The sequence below is a fragment of the Staurois parvus genome, unplaced genomic scaffold (genome assembly GCF_062004578.1).
Source record: "Staurois parvus isolate SC_StPar_1 unplaced genomic scaffold, SC_StPar_1.0 ptg000563l, whole genome shotgun sequence".
In the NCBI taxonomy this organism is placed as follows: Eukaryota; Metazoa; Chordata; class Amphibia; order Anura; family Ranidae; genus Staurois; species Staurois parvus.
In genome coordinates this window covers 307501-327130 of record NW_028318359.1, presented here as the reverse complement: position 1 = coordinate 327130, position 19630 = coordinate 307501, and the positions used below count along the sequence as shown (strand labels likewise).

The 19630-nt window shown below is 46.6% G+C and overlaps 1 protein-coding gene across 1 annotated transcript in view; it reads right to left on the bottom strand.

Moving 5' to 3' along the window:
• Nucleotides 1-8799: 8799 nt before the first annotated feature.
• The window catches only part of GAB2 (GRB2 associated binding protein 2), a 275595-nt gene continuing 264764 nt past the window's right edge, over nucleotides 8800-19630 (bottom strand). Inside the window, exons 7-10 of the mRNA XM_089691504.1 lie at nucleotides 18801-18891; nucleotides 15896-15998; nucleotides 14147-14272; nucleotides 8800-10801 (exon numbers count right to left, since the gene is read on the bottom strand). Coding sequence (XP_089547630.1) covers nucleotides 10658-10801; nucleotides 14147-14272; nucleotides 15896-15998; nucleotides 18801-18891 — 464 coding nt within the window. The 3' untranslated portion in view covers nucleotides 8800-10657. The remainder of the gene's footprint in view (nucleotides 10802-14146; nucleotides 14273-15895; nucleotides 15999-18800; nucleotides 18892-19630) is intronic.

Below are 19630 nucleotides of genomic sequence, written 5' to 3'. Positions count from 1 at the left end.
CATGGCTTGTTAGGGTCAGCAGGCATCGGTCATGGCTTGTTAGGGTCACCAGGCATCGGCCATGGCTTGTTAGGGTCACCAGGCATCGGCCATGGCTTGTTAGGCTCACCAGGCATCGGTCATGGCTTGTTAGGCTCACCAGGCATCGGTCATGGCTTGTTAGGGTCACCAGGCATCGGCCATGGCTTGTTAGGGTCACCAGGCATCGGCCATGGCTTGTTAGGGTCACCAGGCATCGGTCATGGCTTGTTAGGCTCACCAGGCATCGGCCATGGCTTGTTAGGGTCACCAGGCATCGGCCATGGCTTGTTAGGCTCACCAGGCATCGGCCATGGCTTGTTAGGGTCACCAGGCATCGGCCATGGCTTGTTAGGGTCACCAGGCATCGGCCATGGCTTGTTAGGGTCACCAGGCATCGGCCATGGCTTGTTAGGGTCACCAGGCATCGGCCATGGCTTGTTATGGTCACCAGGCATCGGCCATGGCTTGTTAGGCTCATTAGGCATCGGCCATGGCTTGTTAGTATCAGTTGCCCCCACATGTTATGTGCTGCCAATGACTAAGGACCCCCAAAGGCGGTGCAGCGCTGAGATAAGAACAGGCGCTATTCCCACTGCAACACGCTAAAAAAAAAAAGGGGTGAAATCCTTAGTAGCGGTTCACACTTTTGCACCCTTTGCAAATGCACCTCTACCCATGTACTGCACTGCACTGCGATTCATTGGATATAGGACCCGCGACACACCACAGCACACAGATGTGAAGGTTCTGTCCACGGCGTGTGGCATGCAGCAGCGGTGCGGCCCATTTAAGATGAATGGGTTTTCAGTGCACACACGCTAACAGGTGTTCAACATGCGTGTATAAAGCAGGGTGCATGTCTGCTGGGTGCATTTGAGCTGAGCACGCTCTGCTACACGGAGGCTCAGCACTGCCTGAGTACTCCTGGCTGAACTACAGAACACCTCCTCCTCATGTTAGGAGAGCACGGGAGTGGGGGGTTGTAGTCCAGCATTGCCTGAGTACTCCTGGCTGAACTACAGAACACCTCCTCCTCATGTTAGGAGAGCACAGGGGCGGGGGTTTTGTAGTCCAATCTAGTACCCCAGTCACACCATGCGAGTTTCAAATCGTATGGCAAGTCGCACCCTGTTGTCCGATATTAAAGCGGTCATATCGGTGCGATTCTGACTTGGTCGGAGCCGCGACGATTTCTAAAGTAGGTGCGGCTTGCATAGACATCTGTGTTGGAATGACACCCGACTTTGAAATCGTGCGACTTCACGGTCGGATTGGTGTGACTGGGGACCAACGCAGGCCATACATGGTTCAAATTCCGAACGATTTTCCTACAAAAATCGGACCTAAGAATAATCGGCCGATTTTCGCTCTGTTAGTGGGGCAATGGCATCGGCCAATTTTCGTGGTTCCTCCCCATTTTCGTTTATTGGGCATGCTGGATAATTCTTGAAAAACGACCGATTTTCGAAATCATTGGTGGAACCATCAGATTAGAGAACAAACGACGTTTCCATTTTCGGACAAATCATCGTTCGGAATTCGAACCATGTATGGCCTGCATTAGTCGGCGATCTCAGCCCACAACAGGGCCCTGTTAAGAGGTGATATGGAAATCATGTTGATTCTGCCATGATTGTCGCACCGAATCGCACGGCAAAGCAAGCGCTTTGAAAATCGCAGTAAGTTTGTAGCCCAGAAAGGAGCAGGAGCTTCTTTTGGGCGACAAACGTGCGTAGGGCAGCCCTTTGAAGTGAATGGTATGTCCTATGTGCGCCAAGCGGAAAAAGATTTCGGAATTTCCAGCAGAACGCATGTTCCCGCAATGCGATATCTAAATGGGGCCTAAGAGTTGACTGGATTTCTGGCAGATCACCGAGTCATTTTCTGTACTTGCACCTTCTTAAAGAGACAAAACTGAAAGTGGCTGTAAACCCTTTCAAACACCCAGTGAGGTGACAGAAAGATGAAACAATTCCTCCTACACAAGTTGTACCTTTTTATCTGTAGCCCTCTCTTCTCCTTTAAAAATCCAGAATTTATAAAGCTTGTCTGGGGTGTCAGAAAGCAGGGGGAAGGAGAGCTGAAACAGCACGGTGAGGAGAGCTCTGAGAGCTGATTGGAGGAAGGGACACACCTCCCTCCACACAGCACACAGGAACAGAGCTGAGGCTGTCAATCACAGGCTGTGTGCTGGAGCTCCCTCCCCGGTCACCTTTTTTCAAAACTTTTTAGAAGTGACTCATGCAGATACAGAGGAGCAAAGTGGCAGATGTGACACTTTGTGCTCTGGATTGAGACTAGCACACACTATAGAGGGATATGCTTTGTTCCTATTGTATGTATTTCATAGTTAAATTTTTTGAAGAAAAAAAAAAAAAAAAAATCGGGAAAGAAAAGCCTCACTGATCTCAAAGGAATCCCACTTTAGATTTGAAAGCAGAATTTCACCCAGAAGGGGAAGTTCTGCTTTTCCGCCTCCTCACCCCCCCCCCTCCTCCTCATCCCCCCCCCCTAATTTTTGATGGGGGGGCCCCCTCCTTTAGCCTTTAAGGACACATCAAAAGTCCCAGAAGGCTGTGGGACCGCTCACAAAGAACTGCACGGCTCGCACATGCGCAGTCGGAAGCAAGCTGTGAAGCCACAAGGAATCACAGCCGGCTTCCAATAGTAAACATGATGGGACATGAGGACCAGTAAAGAACCGGCCCAGGTGAGGGCGGCGCTGGAAGCCTTGGACAGGGAAGTGTCCTTTTATTAAAAGTCAGCAGCTAAAGGACTTTTAATTTTTTTCATACTGAAGATCCTCTTTCGGAAGCTCACTAGATAGGAATAAAACAACTAAAATGGCTGCAAGGAGAAAATGCTGCTTTGTTCTCCCTCCAGTGCTGCTCACTTCAAGAAAAGCCTTTGTTCTCCATGAGCAGGGTGTCAGGTGACCAAATGATCATGGGCACCCTGCTATGAAGATCAGAGGATAGACTAGCTGCTCTCCCCCATCACCATGAACAAAAGGCGGACTGACCATTCAAGCACTCGGGCACTGCCCGAGGGCCCGAGGTCAGTAGGGGGCCCCATGAGATGCCCCTGGTACCTTTCATAGGCTTTTTTGGGTGTAGTTTGAGTGTGGGCGAGGACACAGGCACCCCAAGATCCCCATATTGCCCCGGGGTCCCATGAGTTGTCAGTCTGCCCCTGCCGTGAACACAAAGAACTTTTGGATATGTGAGCAGTACTAGGAAGAGCTTGCAGCAGCATTTTCCCCAGGCAAGGTTGTATTTCAGTCCTTCATTTTCTCTTTATTTAGCTGCTCCGGCAAGACATGTTGGCTGAAGTGGTGCCAACGGGATAACCCACTGATTCAGTTTCGGCTGGTCCATAAGGAACCAGCTTGAGGTTTAAGGTGAAATAAGCTCTACTGTACAGCACTGTGTTGTCACTCTAACACTGTCACTTTGCTTACAGGAGGGGAGGACACAGAGATCGCCTCACCAATGAGCTATCAGCTTCAGGCTGGGGATGGGGAGGTGACCAAGGAAGCAGAACTACGGCAGTCTTTTTTTTTTTACTAGTCACAGGTTCTATTACCACCGGGACAAAGCTGGTAAACTACACGTACATCTGAGACATCAAAGTAGGATCCTGATATTTTCAGGCAAAGAACATTTTCAGCAAAAAACGTGTGGATCCTGCCAGAAATGCAGTGTCCTGGTCAGGGGAGGACTGACCATTTGGAAACTCGGGCACTGCCTGAGGGCCGGGGTCAGTAGAGGGCCCCATGAGATACCCCTGATACCTTTTTCATAGGCTTTTTTGAGTTTGGGCAAGGACACAGGGGCTCCATGATCCCCTATTGCCCGGGGGCCCCATGAGTTGTCAGTCTGCCCCTGGTCCTGGTTACTACTTGTGAGATGAATTGAAAGCAAAAACAATGTTATCTTCTTTCTGTCAACCACCAGTCACCCCATTCCCCATGTAACGGAGATGAACGAATACAGACATGCTTGGATGGCAACCATGGCTCCCACCAGGGGTGGACTGACAACTCATGGGGCCCTGGGCAATAGGGAATCATGGGACCCTTGTGTCCTCGCCCACACCCAAAAAAGCCTATGAAAAAGCCAATGAAAGAAACCAGGGGCATATCATGGGGCCCCTACTGACCTCGGGCCCTCGGGCAGTGCCCGAGTGCTCAAATGGTCAGTCCGCCCCTGGCTCCCTCCATAGATACAGTGGAGTAATGTGTGTAGTCACTCAGGTACAGGAAAGCGCGTTATTCAAAGGATCACCAGGTGAAAATAAAGTGAAAACAACTTGAAAAGGGAAAGCCAACGTAGCCACCACATCCAAAGGCTGGTGAGCTGCTGTTTTTTAGATTTTTGTATTTGAATTTAGATTTAGGCTTTGATTTAGAGTGCTCCTTAAGGAAGGAAGGAGACTTTCAACTTTTCTGGAAACTCCTCTCCCATTGGAGAACTGGACTGAAAGTGTTTGTGCTAGCTTTAGCATAGAGGCAGCCAATCCCTGAAGAGCAGCATTGACATCACTGGGAACACGTGGTGTGGCCATTGTATGTTTGGGTGGTAAGGATCCACCAGTGGAAGGCAGGGTCTGTGTTGGCCAGCCAGTGGTAGCCACAGGAGACAAATGATCTTGAACTGCACCCCTGGACCTGGAAGCCATTGCCGCCAGGAGATCTTGCGAATGAATGAGTACCAGTTTAATTTCAGATTTATTTATGGAACAAAACCATGCTCTGTGTCACCAGAACATGTCCTATTCTTGTGTTAAACTCAACCGCAATGGTCAACTAGCCAAGTCATCAGCAGAGGTCATAATTTAGTATGTGTTCCCCTGGTACACCTCACTATATATTTCTCAATGAAACTTGGGTTCTACATGGAGCTTCCTCTAAAGCAGTCTTTCTCAACTTTTTCAACACAGAGGACCCCTTGAAATGTATTTCCAGTCTCATGGAAACCCCTAAGACTGGAAATGATGATCAGTGGGAAGAATGCTCCTCACACTTGTGGTCATTGGGAAGAATGCTCCTCACACTTGTGGTCATTGAGAAGAATGCTCCTCACACTGGTGGTCATTGAGAAGAATGCTCCTCACACTTGTCAGTGAGAAGAATGCTCCTTACACTTGTTGTCAGTGGGAATAATGTTCCTTATAGATAGCTAAAAAGGTCAATGGTGTCAGTGGGAACTTATTTAAGAGGCAGAAACTGCTCATTCTCCACGTAACCCCTAGAAGATCCCTAGTATTCCAGGGAACCATGGCTGAGAAACCCTGCTCTAAAGAGTCTCTAATAATGAGTGTTGTTACCTTTGCTGGAAAACAGAACCACTGGAAGTCAGGTGAGACTTTTATGTGGGGGTAACACAAATAATGATAGAATACTGAATATTTCTAGATGCATAGTCTAACCATGGTTATCATTTTTGGGTTCAAATACCAACTAACTCAGCTTTTCTCAACCTATTTACCACAAAAAGAAACCCTTAAAATAATTTTCAGGTCTCGAAGAACCTCTGCTAAAACCAAATCATCTGAAATCAGTGGGAACATGCCCTTTTCATTGGTAATCAGTGGGAACATGCTCCTTTCATTGGTAATCAGTGGGAAGAGCACCCCCCTCACAGTGGTGGTCAGAATGACAACTTTACAAGCATCCAAAAAGACCATTGGTATCATGCCATTGACTCTGCCAAGTGGTGTTGGTCCAAGAACTATGACACCATTAGATGGGAGGTTAACCTGCCAATCCTCAAGGAATCCCTAGAAAGTTCTAGAGGAACCCTGGATGAGAATGGCTGATCTAACTAGTCACTGAGAACCACAGAAATGGGAGTCTCTATGCTGTACTGCACTGTAACTACTGCTAGCTAGGCCATTGATATTCCAATGGTGGCTTCTCAGTGCTGTTCCCATTATTTGGTCTCTCCACCAAAAATGGTGAAAAAGTAAGACTTTTTTTTAAAGATGCTTTTTAGTCTCCCCCACAGATTTCTGAAAGTGGATCTATGCATTTGATTTTATCCCAAGACTGCTTTTGTATTCTATATTACAGGCTCATATTGTTGGCATGCTGGGTCCTATTGGAGCTGCTTGGGGATCAATTGACCTTTCTACGGCCTTTAAGTTGAACCGCAGGCAGATATAGAACAAACAAATGAATGCAGTTCTGATAGAATACTGAATATTTCTAGATGCACAGTCTAACCATGGTTATCATTTTTGGGTTCAATTACCAACTAATTCAGCTTTTCTCAACCTATTTACCACAAAAAGAAACCCTTAAAATACTTTTTAGGTCTCGAAGAACCTCTGCTAAACCAAATCTTCTGAAATCAGTGGGAACATGCCTCTTTCATTGGTAATCAGTGGGAACATGCCCCTTTCATTGGTAATCAGTGGGAAGAGCACCCCCCTCACAGTGGTGGTCAGAATGCCAACTTTACAAGCATCCAAAAAGACCATTGATATCATGCCATTGGCTCTGCCAAATGGTGTTGGTCCAAGAACTATGACACCATTAGATGGGAGGTTAACCTGCCAATCCTCAAGGAATCCCTAGCAAGTTCTAGAGGAACCCTGGATGAGAATGGCTGATCTAACTAGTTACTGAGAACCACAGAAATGGGAGTCTCTATGCTGTACTGCACCATAACTACTGCTAGCTAGGCCATTGATATTCCAATGGTGGCTTCTCAGTGCTATTCCCATTATTTGGTCTCTCCACCAATTGGTGAAAATGTAAGACTTTTTTTAAAGATACTTTTTAGTCTCCCCCACAGATTTCTGAAAGTGGATCTATGCATTTGATTTTATCCCAAGACTGCTTTTGTATTCTATATTACAGGCTCATATTGTTGGCATGCTGGGTCCTATTGGAGCTGCTTGGGGATCAATTGACCTTTCTACGGCCTTAAAGCTGAACCGCAGGCAGATATAGAACAAACACATGAATGCAGGTCTGAATTAATTTTTTGTTAAATGCAAGCAGTGTAAGTGCTTAATTTTGACCTGGTATCAGCCTCTTGCAGTCCCTGTACAGCAGAGCTCAGACTGAGAGAGGGAGAAGCAGCACAAGGAGTCAGTCAGGGACTAACGAGGAACATGCTGAAAGGAGGGAAGAGCAGAGTGACAGAGAGATAAGCTCATCACTATACTTTTTTTCTTTCACTCATCAATCACAGGTTAATAACTCACCAGCCTTGTCTCAGAGGTAGGGGGTTGAATGATGCTGGCTCACTCAACCCAAAAGGCAGAGGACATCCAGTGGTGAAAAAGAAGTACTGCAGGGGACTACCATGGGTTGAAGATGTGTATCTCAACAAAAAGCTTATTTTTATTTCATGTTTCAATGACCTTTTATTTTATTTGACGTAAATTCTGCTGATTGTAGAGTTTACCAACAACTTTGTAGCATGAGGTTCTACCTCACTGGATATAAATTGAACACTGCTAGCCAGGGGCGGACTGACCATTTGGAAACTCGGGCACTGCCACGAGGGCCCGGGGTCAGTAGGTGGTGGTGGACGTGGTATACTTGGACAGAGGGGTGGTGGTGGACGTGGTATACTTGGACAGAGGGGTGGCTGTGGACGTGGTATACTTGGACAGAGGGGTAGACGTGGTCAGGGGCGGACTGACCATTTGGAAACTCAGGCACTGCCCGAGGGCCCGGGGTCAGTAGGGGGCCCCATGAGATGCCCCTGGTACCTTTTTCATAGGCTTTTTTGAGTTTGGGCAAGGACACAGGGGCCCCATGATCCCCTATTGCCCGGGGGCCCCATGAGTTGTCAGTCCGCCCCTGCTGTTAGCAAGAAAATCTTAAAGTGACACTGAACAATATCCTTATTCTCTGAAAATAATCCACACACATCCACTACTTAATGGCCCCGTAATCTATTTGTCATCAAATAGTTTCTTACTGTGTTTTTCTGCCTCCCTCTAACATCCTCTCCTTTTCCTTCTCACTTCTATTTGTTTGGAGCGAGCAGTGCATGTTAGTTGAGGTCATGTGCACTGCTCTATGCACACTACAAATCCCATCATCCATAGTCCATCTGAAGATCAAGCAAGAGAGGGTGGCTACGTTCCTACAGTGGGACCATGGAAAACGAACGTAGTCACCCTCTAACAGGAAATCAGACCACAGCAGTAAAAAAAAAAAAGGAATTAGAAAAGTTAGGAATACATACTTGGATTAATTTTTTTTTTTTAGTTTCACTTTAAACAGTGGCCATGTTAAGAATAAATCTCCAGTGGCACATCTAGAGGACCAGGGGCAGACTGACCATTTAGCCACTAGGGAGGGCCCAGGGTCAGTAGGGGGCCCCATGAGATGCCCCTGGTACCTTTCATAGGCTTTTTTGGGTGTGGTTTGAGTGTGGGCTAGGACACAGGGCCCCCATGATTTCCTATTGCCCGGGGGCCCCATGAGTTGTCAGTCCACCCCTGTATAGGACGTACACACAGGCAAAGGGCTGCTTAATGTGGCCCCAGGATATGGACCTCATTAGGGGGGGTCTCTCATTTCAAGTGGACAAGAGTTGACATAGGAGTCATGTGACCGTTAAAGGGTGACCCGTGAAGTGACCAGATCTACCTGTTGCTGTATATATTGTTTTCCCTTCAGAACAAGGGACCTTTATGAAGACACCCAACAACATGAGACATTGTTATGGACAGTAAAATAGAAAATGACACAGAATTGACTCCAGGCATTCTTTAACTGTGCCTGGAAATGAATAGCTGCAGCCTGATTGGTTGCGGAGAGTTTCAGCGTGTTATTTTTCACGTTCCGGCACATATTTTTTTTAAATTAGGTATTAGGTGGTACAACTAAAGGCACGTCTAAATTGTTAAAGCAATTGATTGGTTTCTACTCTTTTCTGAAGTAATCAAATCTTTCTAAGAGTTTACAGTAGTAGTGTGAGTCGTCAGATGACATGGCGGCTCAGAGGTCACGTATCCATCCAGGAAGAATCTGTGCCTCCATATTTTACAACTTGATAAGGGCAGCCTATACTTTCAACAGAGACCAATGACATCACTAAGAATGCAGCCTATCCCTTCCCTAGAGACCAGTGACATCACTGAGAATGCAGCCTATCCCTTCCCTAGAGACCAGTGACATCACTGAGAATGCAGCCTATCCTTTCCCTAGAGACCAGTGACATCACTGAGAATGCAGCCTATCCTTTCCCAAGAGACCAGTGACATCACTAAGAATGCAGCCTATCCCTTCCCTGGAGACCAGTGACATCACTGAGAATGCAGCCTATCCCTTTCCTAGAGACCAGTGACATCACTAACAATGCAGCCCATCCATTCACTAAAGACCAGTGACATCACTGAGAATGCAGTCTATCCCTTCCCTAGAGACCAGTGACATCATTAGGAATGCAGCCTATCCCTTCACTAGAGACATCGCTAAAATCCAGCCTATCCATTTTCTAGAGACTGATGATGTCACTGAGAATGCAGCCTATTCCTTCACTAGAGACCAGTGACATCACTGAGAGTGCAGCCTATCCCTTTACTAGAGACCAGTGACATCACTGAGAATGCAGCCCATCCATTCATTATAGACATCACTGGCAATCTAGCCTATCCATTTTCAAGAGACTGATGATGTCACTGAGAATGCAGCCTATCCATTCACTAGAGGGCAGTGACATCACTGAGAATGCAGCCTATCCCTTCGCTAGAGACTGGTGACATCACTGAGAATGCAGCCTATCCATTCACTAGAGACTGGTGACATCACTGAGAATGCAGCCTATCCATTCACTAGAGACTGGTGACATCACTGAGAATGCAGCCTATCCATTCACTAAACACATCACTGGCAATCTACCCTATCTATTTTCTAAAGATTGATGATGTCACTGAGAATGCAGCCTATCCCTTTACAAGAGACCAGTGACATCACTAAGAATGCCGCCTATCCATTCACTAGAAGCCGGTGATATCACTAAGAATGCAGCCTATCCATTCACTACAGACCAGTGACATCACAGAGAATGCAGCCTATCCATTCATTAGAGGCCAGTGACATCACAGAGAATGCAGCCTATCCATTCCCTAGAGGCCAGTGACATCACAGAGAATACAGTCTATCCATTCACTACAGACCAGTGACATCACAGAGAATGCAGCCTATCCCTTCACTACACACCAGTGACATCACCTATGGTTGGGTGTTCAGTGATGTCACTATTATTTTGTAAACAGAAAGGTAGGACACATTCTAGAACGGCTGCATCCATTTCTTTATAGTCATGAGCGCTTTTTAAAATCAAACACATGATCAGGTCCTATAAAATCTCTAATACGGCTTCAGATGCCCCGATAAAGTCTGCAGTCCATTGATGTGATAAATATTCAGACTGAAGCAATATTCTCAGTAAGTGTTCGAACACAGCTTTGTGAGTCCAGCTGCTGCTTCTCTGGACCAATCATACGGTCATCTGCAATGCAGTGCTAGGATTTCATTCTATGGGGTAAAGGCAGACTAGCTAACAAAGGAGCAGCAATGAAAGTCTCCATTATGGTCGCAGTATAGAACACTAGGCTGGAGGCTCACGTTAATACTCAGTTCTGTTTCCAGAGAGGGGCTTCATCATTGCTTCCCGCTCTTGGCGGGCTCGGAGGACTGGCGCACATCTGTCCACTCCTGCATGGTGTTCTGCAAGGCTTGGGTCTTCTCCTTGTCCACCTGGACATAGTCCACCTTCTCATCTGAGGCTACAGAAGACGTTGACGGCTGAAAGCAATACAAATATTGTCAGATTTCTTTGTTGAAAAGCCAAGGGGTAGATTTACTAACACTGGAGAGTGCAAAATCTGGTTCAGCTGTGCATGGTAGCCAAACAGCTTCTCACTTCAGATGGTTCAATTAAGCTTGGACAATAAAACCTGGAAGCTGATTGTTTTCTATGCAGAGCTGCACCAGATTTTGCACACTCCAGTTTTAGTAAATCAACCCCCATGGGTCATAAAACACTAAAACAGTACTAAAGAAGATCTAAATTCAGCACTGGATTCAAGTTCTTTTTGAAGAGTTAAGCTGCCTGTGGATTTTGCCAAGTCAGAAAGTGACCATATTGTCTGCACAGACTTGGACTTAAAAAGGAGAAGTACAGCCAAAGCACTTTTGTCTGTACTTCTCCTGTGGATCACAGGAGTGCAGTTCGTGCTGCACTTCTGTGACCTGTTTTCGGCTGAAGCTGTCGGCTGACGTCACTCAACCGGTCCAGGCTGTGGAAAGATCCCGCCTTTAAAGTCAGGGTCCACCCCAGGGTCTGGAACGGCACCCGGCTCAGCATCTCAGAGAGCCGATGAGAGCCTGAGCCAGCCATTTCCACAGTCCAGCGCTCCAGTGAGCTCGGGGGGGGGGGGGGCAGAGCAGAGAGCGGTGACTGACAGTCACCGCTCTCTGCCCAGAGCAGCTGTGAGAACTCAGCGATCGGTGGTCATATGATCGCTGAGTTCTCACACTAAGAGCCAGCGGGGGACAGATGCAGTATCGGACCAATGCTGCATCCACCTAGGTAAGTATAATTTGGGGGAAAAAAACAAACCCCATATTTCTCTTTTAAGAGGTATGTAAATGCATATATTGGCATTTGAAACAATACACACTTACAGATTTTTAGTTTGCTAAAGCAAAAATAATAAAATACAGCTATCACCTTTTTTTTGGCACATCAGTGCTGCTGATATCCTGCAGCCACTTCCTGTCTACATGCATGTGCTCTAGTCAGGGGCAGACTGATCATTTGGAAACTTGGGCACTGCCCGAGGGCCTGGGGTCAGAAGGGGGCCCCATGAGATGCCCCTGGTACCTTTTTCATGGGCTTTTTTGAGTTTGGGCAAGGACACAGGGGCCCCATGATCCCCTATTGCCCAGGGGCCCCATGAGTTGTCAGTCTGCCCCTGGCTCTAGTGGCAGCTGCATGTCTGGGCGGGCTTCTTAACGGCATGCCTGTGCAATGTGCGCCAGCTTAGCCTCTTAGTCTCCACTGGAAGGGCGTGTATGACAGGTGGTCCTCACCAAGCCAGATGACCACATACAGCCAACAGGTTTTGGGGAAAGAGCCTCCCACTTCTTCAGGGCTTCAGTGTACGGTTCGTAGTTAAAACCGGGTGGAACTCACTAAAAGGTCCACTTGAGGTCTAAATTGATCTGCAGTATCATTCTTGTGGAGATGACGGGGCTGACTTGAGGTTATGCTGATACCGCAGATCAGTTTTGTAGGCCTTTTAGTGAATTTTGTCTGTGTAATGCCTATGAAATGTGTTGGCCTGGGACCCTTTGTTTCTTGGGTAATTTTTACAATAAAGCATTGTTGCCCAAATGCCAGGAGCATGAGAGGTGGCTGATGTCATTTCTCTAAGTCACAAGATATTCTGCTTATAGCAAGATAGGAACTTGTTTGTGGGATTGAACATGTTTATGACATCTAGTAATGTCACATTAGAGGATAAGAACCTGTATAAAGATGTCTTCCTGCTTGAGAAATTAGAAATCTTTACGTTTAGGGTAGAGGAGAAGAAGTTTGGGGTAGATGAGAAGTTTGGGGTAGATGAGAAGTTGTTTGGGGTAGATGAGAAGAAGTTTGGGGTAGATGAGAAGAAGTTTGAGGTAGATGAGAAGAAGTTTGAGGTAGATGAGAAGAAGTTTGAGGTAGATGAGAAGAAGTTTGGGGTAGATGAGAAGACGTTTGGGGTAGAAGAGAAGACGTTTGGGGTAGAAGAGAAGACGTTTGGGGTAGAAGAGAAGAAGTTTGGGGTAGATGAGAAGAAGTTTGGGGTAGATGAGAAGAAGTTTGGGGTAGATGAGAAGAAGTTTGGGGTAGATGAGAAGAAGTTTGGGGTAAATGAGAAGACGTTTGGGGTAAATGAGAAGACGTTTGGGGTAGAAGAGAAGACGTTTGGGGTAGAAGAGAAGAAGTTTGGGGTAGAAGAGAAGAAGTTTGGGGTAGATGAGAAGAAGTTTGGGGTAGATGAGAAGAAGTTTGGGGTAGATGAGAAGAAGTTTGGGGTAAATGAGAAGATTGGGGTAGATGAGAAGAAGTTTGGGGTAGATGAGAAGAAATTTGGGGTAGATAAGAAGCTGAACTGAAGCAAAAGTGTGACTTTTCAGATAACAATGTGGAATCAATATGGTGGCTGAGCATGACTCTGTTATCCTCACGGAACCTTTCTGCTAGCTCCTCCTATGGTGGGTGTGGCGCCCGCCCACTATTGGAAAGCGTCCAGAAAAAATGGTTTAAAAGCCTAAAGTCCAAGCAAGCCCGATAGAAAGCCCCCTAGTGGCCAGGGGATGCTCTGACACTGGGATTCCTGCCAAGGCTATATGGGCTCATCAATTGGTCACACTTACGGCTTCCCTGTGACCCCCTGTGCAGTATGGTTCCGATAGGATTTGTTCCTTCCCACTTCCAGCTGTGGTAATGTATTAATTCTATGCTGTGACGCTGTCAAGTGATGTGTCTGTTTGATGCTGTAATGCTCACATTATTATTTGTGTGTGTTATTATGCAGATTGTAATGATTATAAGATATATCCTCCTGTGTGTCATGTGATAATAAAAGTGGAGGTTTTGACACTGCAAGAATATTGCAGTTGGATTCTGTTATTTCTTGGAGTGCCGAGTGAATGCCATGATGTGCCAGGGCGGGTGTTCATTGGGCAGAGGGTCTTTCACATGCGTAGAATATGTAATGGTGTAAATGCTCATTAAAAGTACCTGTATGACTACATGTTGATTGTGTGCGTGTTTCTGACTTGCTTTTAGTTATTGCACCCAGCATTTGCCGTTACAGTCTGGTTTTAGCTATAGACAACATGCTTGAAGTCCTGAAGAAGGGGCGGCTTTTTCCATGAAACGTGTCGGCTGTATTTGATGCTCTCGCCTAATAGACAATTGATATGAATCGCCGAATTAGAAGACTGTCTTTACTAGGCACTCCCAGCCAATACCCTACACCGTTCCTTTGATCTTAGAAAGGTACACTAGATGTTCTGAACCAACCTACTGGTTTGATGGTCAATAACCTGGTGGAGTACAAGGAGCGTTTATGAACATCAATATTAAACATATACCTTTCTGTGAGGGCTTGGTGACACCGGCTGGAAGTCTAGAGCCAGATAGTCCACGCTGCCGGTACTCTTCTTCTGGGCAGGGCTGTTGGTGCCACTGGTTCCTGGGGATGCTGAGACAGGGTTTTGCTGTGAAGACATAAAAGGTTTGAATTTATGAGACTGTTTGGGTTGTATATTAAAGGTCAATTTATTAGTTCCTGACTTTGGGCGTGCAACACATGCCCAAAAAGTCATCATTGTACACAGGATGTGTGTAGAAAGTCCAGTCTCTCTGCCCTGCTCCTGTGACTCCTCCCCCCTCCCCCAGTGTACAAAGTGATCAAAGCTGGGATCACTGTATACTCCGAGATGATGTTGGCAGCTCCAGCTGTCAAAAAAGCACTCCGACTCATTGTTTATAATAAACAATTGCTCAGATGAATATAGAAAGATAAAAAGTAACATTGTTACTTCTGTATCATTCTGTTTATTCATCAACAGATCAAAGGGATGAACTTGGATCCGCTAAAGCAGTGGTATCCAAACTGCAGCCCTTTGCTTGCTTTTATATGGCCCTTGAAGCACTGCTTCATTCATTGACACCAACGTAGGGTCACAATTCCTCCCAATGACACCAACGATGGGACACAATTCCTCCCAATGACACCAATGATGGGGCACAATTCCTCCCAATGACACTAACGATGAGACACAATTCCTCCCAATGACACCAAAGATGGGACACAATTCCTCCCAATGACACTAACAATGGGACACAATTCCTCCTAATGACACCAACGATGGGACACAATTCCTCCCAATGACACCAACGAAGGGACACAATTCCTCACAATGACACCAACGATGGGCCACAATTCCTCCCAATGACACCAATGATGGGGCACAGTTCCTTCCAAAGATACAAACAATGGGGCCCAATAACACCAGAAATGGGACACATTCTTTCCAATGACATCAAGGATAGGGCACAATTCCTCACGTTGACACCAGTGATAGGGCACAATTCCTCCCAATGATGCAACTATGGTGCCCAATGGCACCAATGTTGGGGCCCAATTCCTACCAACGTAGGGACACAATTCCTCCCAATGACACCAACGATGTGACACACTTCTTCCCAATGACACCAATGATGGGGCACAGTTCCTCCCAATGATACCAATGATGGGACACACTTCCTCCCAATGATACCAATGATGGGACACACTTCCTCCCAATGTGGGGAAGAGGCCCTTGTCCCCATCAACATTGGGACAAGGTGCGTTGGGGGGGGGGAACCCCAAAATATTTAAAAAATATTCTTCAGATTTTTTTTGTAAACATATAAAAAAGTAATTTTAACATATATTTTTACATATATCTGTAAATGCATTCCAAAAATGTTGATTTGTATCTTCAAAGACATACAGTATATTTGAAATGTATTTTTAAAAATATTTTTCATATATTTTGTAATAAAAACGCATTTCAACATGCAGCATATTTATAAATATTTATTGAAATATATTGAATATGACAAAAATTGTAGCATGTCAAATTAATGGCGATATATTTGGGAAGAATATTTTAAAAATATATTTCAAATATATTTTTCTTCCATATGGGAATGCGGATAAAGATCTGAAATAACTCTTCAGCCAATTGCAGTGGTAGCAGAGTGTGCTAGTGGGGGGCCCCAGGTCACCTTTTGCACCGGGGCTCCCAAGCTACCCTCCCGGCCTGCACAGTCCACCAGTGAAGACGACTTACCATAGCTACGTAATTCTCTTCGCTGTCCCCAGAGCTGGTGCTGGTTATACTCTGTGTGGACACTGGGCGGCAGTATTGGGAGGAGCTGGATTTTAGAGAGTGGCTGTAAAGGAAAACAGCAGAGATTACTTGTAGAGGCAATGGCTCTGTGCTCAGCAGGGTACTTACACTTGGAAAAGTGAATTGTTACTTAGAGAATGAGTCTTCAGTTATCGAATCCTGTTTTGATTTTTTTTTTTGGTTTTTTCATTTTCCTTGCATGTGATTGGGTATTCTTTGCAAAGGGAATTCTCACTCCATTTGCTAAGGTAAGGGAATATTCCTCCGCACAGTGAACAAGCTCCGCCCCCTAGTAAATCAGCCATTAAGTGTATGAGATCAGCGCTGTGATAACATTCTTGGTGCGTCTACAATGACTCTTTAATCCAGCGGGGTTTGGGAATAATAATAGAGAATGTCTAATCTGAGATATTCATTAATATTATCATCTTTTCAATGAAAGGGAACTCCACTCAAAACTTTTTCTTTGTTTAATTTTAGTTTGGGATGAGTGCTGTACAGTTTGTTCTGCCATCATTCCCAACTTTGGATGGCGCACACCCCTTATAATGGGCACAGCAGGTGTACAGACCTGGGAACTCAGCACAGGGATGGTGGGAACCCCTCATAATAGGCACAGTAGGTGTAAAGACCTGGGAACTCAGCACAGGGATGGTGGGAACCCCTCGTAATGGGAACAGCAGGTGTACAGACCTGGGAACTCAGCACAGGGATGTGGGAACCCCTCATAATGGATACAGCAGGAGAACAGACCTGGGAACTGAGCACAGGGATGGTGGGAACCCCTCATGATGGGCACAGCAGGTGTACAGACCCAGGAACTCAGCACAGGGATGGTGGTAACTCCTCATAATGGGCACAGCAGGGGTACAGACCTGGGAACTCAGCACAGGGATGGTGGGAACCCCTTATAATAGGCACAGTAGGTGTATAGACCTGGGAACTCAGCACAGGGATGGTGGGAACCCCTCGTAATGGGCACAGCAGGTGTACAGACCTGGGAACTCAGCACAGGGATGTGGGAACCCCTCATAATGGGTACAGCAGGAGAACAGACCTGGGAACTGAGCACAGGGATGGTGGGAACCCCTCATGATGGGCACAGCAGGTGTACAGACCCAGGAACTCAGCACAGGGATGGTGGTAACTCCTCATAATGGGCACAGCAGGGGTACAGACCTGGGAACTCAGCACAGGGATGGTGGGAACCCCTCATAATGGGCACAGCAGGGGTACAGACCTGGGAACTCAGCACAGGGATGGTGGGAACTCCTCATAATGGGCACAGCAGGTGTACAGACCCTGGAACTCAGTACAGGGATAATGGGAACCCCTCATAATGGGCATAGCAGGTGTACAGACCTGGGGACTCAGCACAGGGATGGTGGGAACCCCTCATAATGAGCACAGCAGGTGTACAGACCTGGGAAGTCAATGTAGTGATGGTGGGAACCCCCTTATAATGGACACAGCAGATCTGGGAACTCAGCGCAGAGATCTCAGCAATAGTCTTGTGAATGAGAGAATGTGAGAATTGTCAGAAGGTTCAATTCTCCACCATATACTGAAATGTCTGTTCTTAGGCAGACTGTCCATCTATCTCTCCTGGATAGTATGAACCCCGAGGAGCTCTGAGCACTTCCAGGTTCAGAACTGTCAAACCCCAGTGGCTTTGGCCAGGGAAGAAGCTGATTGGACAAGGTCTGTGCTCAATCAGCTTCAGCAAAGCGGACAATGCACTTTGTTTAGCCCGGGTTCACAGTAATGTGGTGCGGTATTTGCAGCATTTTCAGTGCAAATTCCACACTGCATCAGAATCACACCCCGTTCATGCGAACCGCTGCGGGTGTGTATGTTAACAACATCCCAAAACGTGTGCAGAATCGGATCCTATAGGTGTGAATACCCATGTGATCTGATTCTAGTGCAGACCAAAAAAGGGTCCTGTACCTTTTTGGTGCCGTGCGATTAGAGCCATACAAAATGTACGGCTCCAATCGCAGCGCGCACAAACCGCATGTGATTTGTACAGGAATGCAATGCGGTTCCTGAGTAAATCACATGCGATATACCGCACCACACATATGTGAACCCGGGCCTAAGCTCAATGAGCACAGACCTTGTTCAATCAGCTCTTTCTCTGTCCAGCGGCATATATACGGTGAGGCAAACAAGGCATTTGCCTAGGGCAGCAATTGCAAGGTGGGGCGCCCAATTTCAGTATTGCCTAGGGCAGCACAAAAACTAAATACACCACTGGAGGTGACATAAGGGCTCAAATAGACCCCTGATGTCTCCTTAAAGAGAACCTGTCACCTGCACTATGCTATCACATGCGGTTCTATCAGCCCCCCCCCCCTTGTGATAACAATAAAGTGGAGTTTAAATTTCTTTTTTTTAAATTTTGAGACTTGGCAACCCTGGAATCTATTTACTTGACCTCGCTTCAACTTGAAAAAAATGATAAGAGCGGTCCAGGTACACTGGGTGGGTTCTCGGTAGAATGGCGAGAATGTTTCCTGGCCATTCAGAACTGAATCACGGTGCTCTCTACACCTGGCAACAATTTTTTGAACCAAAGCTCATTCCTTTCAATCGGGGCCACAATCTATAGATGAGCTTTCCTCAGAATGATGCCCCCTAGGGCCGCACTGTGAGAAGCTTCATCTATTTTCCCTTTCCCAGCTTGGAGCATTCAGCTATTCCTGACCTGAGCAGGTAGGTTGCAAATGCTGCAAGTCATGATGGTATTTTTCTTTAGATCTGGTCAGCCAGTTGTGTGCTCGATGCAACAGGAGAATGAACACGCTGTATAGGCCCCTGCTGCATGTAGGTCTGTACTTACGCTTGTCTAGACCAGGATTTAGTGACTGGAGACTTGAATGGAAGTTCATCTATTATCGCTGTAGCTCGAAGGTCCAGGGGTGTGGGTTTTGCTGCAGATGAAAGAGTGTTGGAAGAGATCAGTAAAGTGTTAGTAACCCCAGGACCCTGCATTCTCTATATCTGGTCTCCCCGGACCCTGCATTCTCTATATCTGGTCTCCCAGGACCCTGCATTCACTATATCTGATCTCCCCGGACCCCGCATTCTCTATATCTGGTCTCCCAGGACCCCGCATTCACTCTATCTGGTCTCCCAGGACCTCGCATTCACTATATCTGGTCTCCCAGGACCCTGCATTCACTATATATGGTCTCCCACGACCCCGCATTCACTATATCTGGTCTCCCCGGACCCCTCATTCACTATATCTGGTCTCCCCGGACCCTGCATTCACTATATCTGATCTCCCAGGACCCTGCATTCACTATATCTGATCTTCCAGGACCCCGCATTCACTATATCTGATCTTCCAGGACCCCGCATTCACTATATCTGGTCTCCCAGGACCCTGCATTCACTATATCTGATCTCCCAGGACCCCGCATTCACTATATCTGGTCTCCCAGGACCCTGCATTCACTATATCTGATCTCCCAGGACCCCCCATTCACTATGTCTGGTCTCCCAGGACCCCGCATTCACTATATCTGGTCTCCCAGGACTCTGCATTCACTATATCTGGTCTCCCAGGACCTTGCATTCACTATATCTGGTCTCCCAGGACCCTGCATTTACTATATCTGGTCTCCCAGGACCCAGCATTCACTATATCTGGTCTCCCAGAACCCT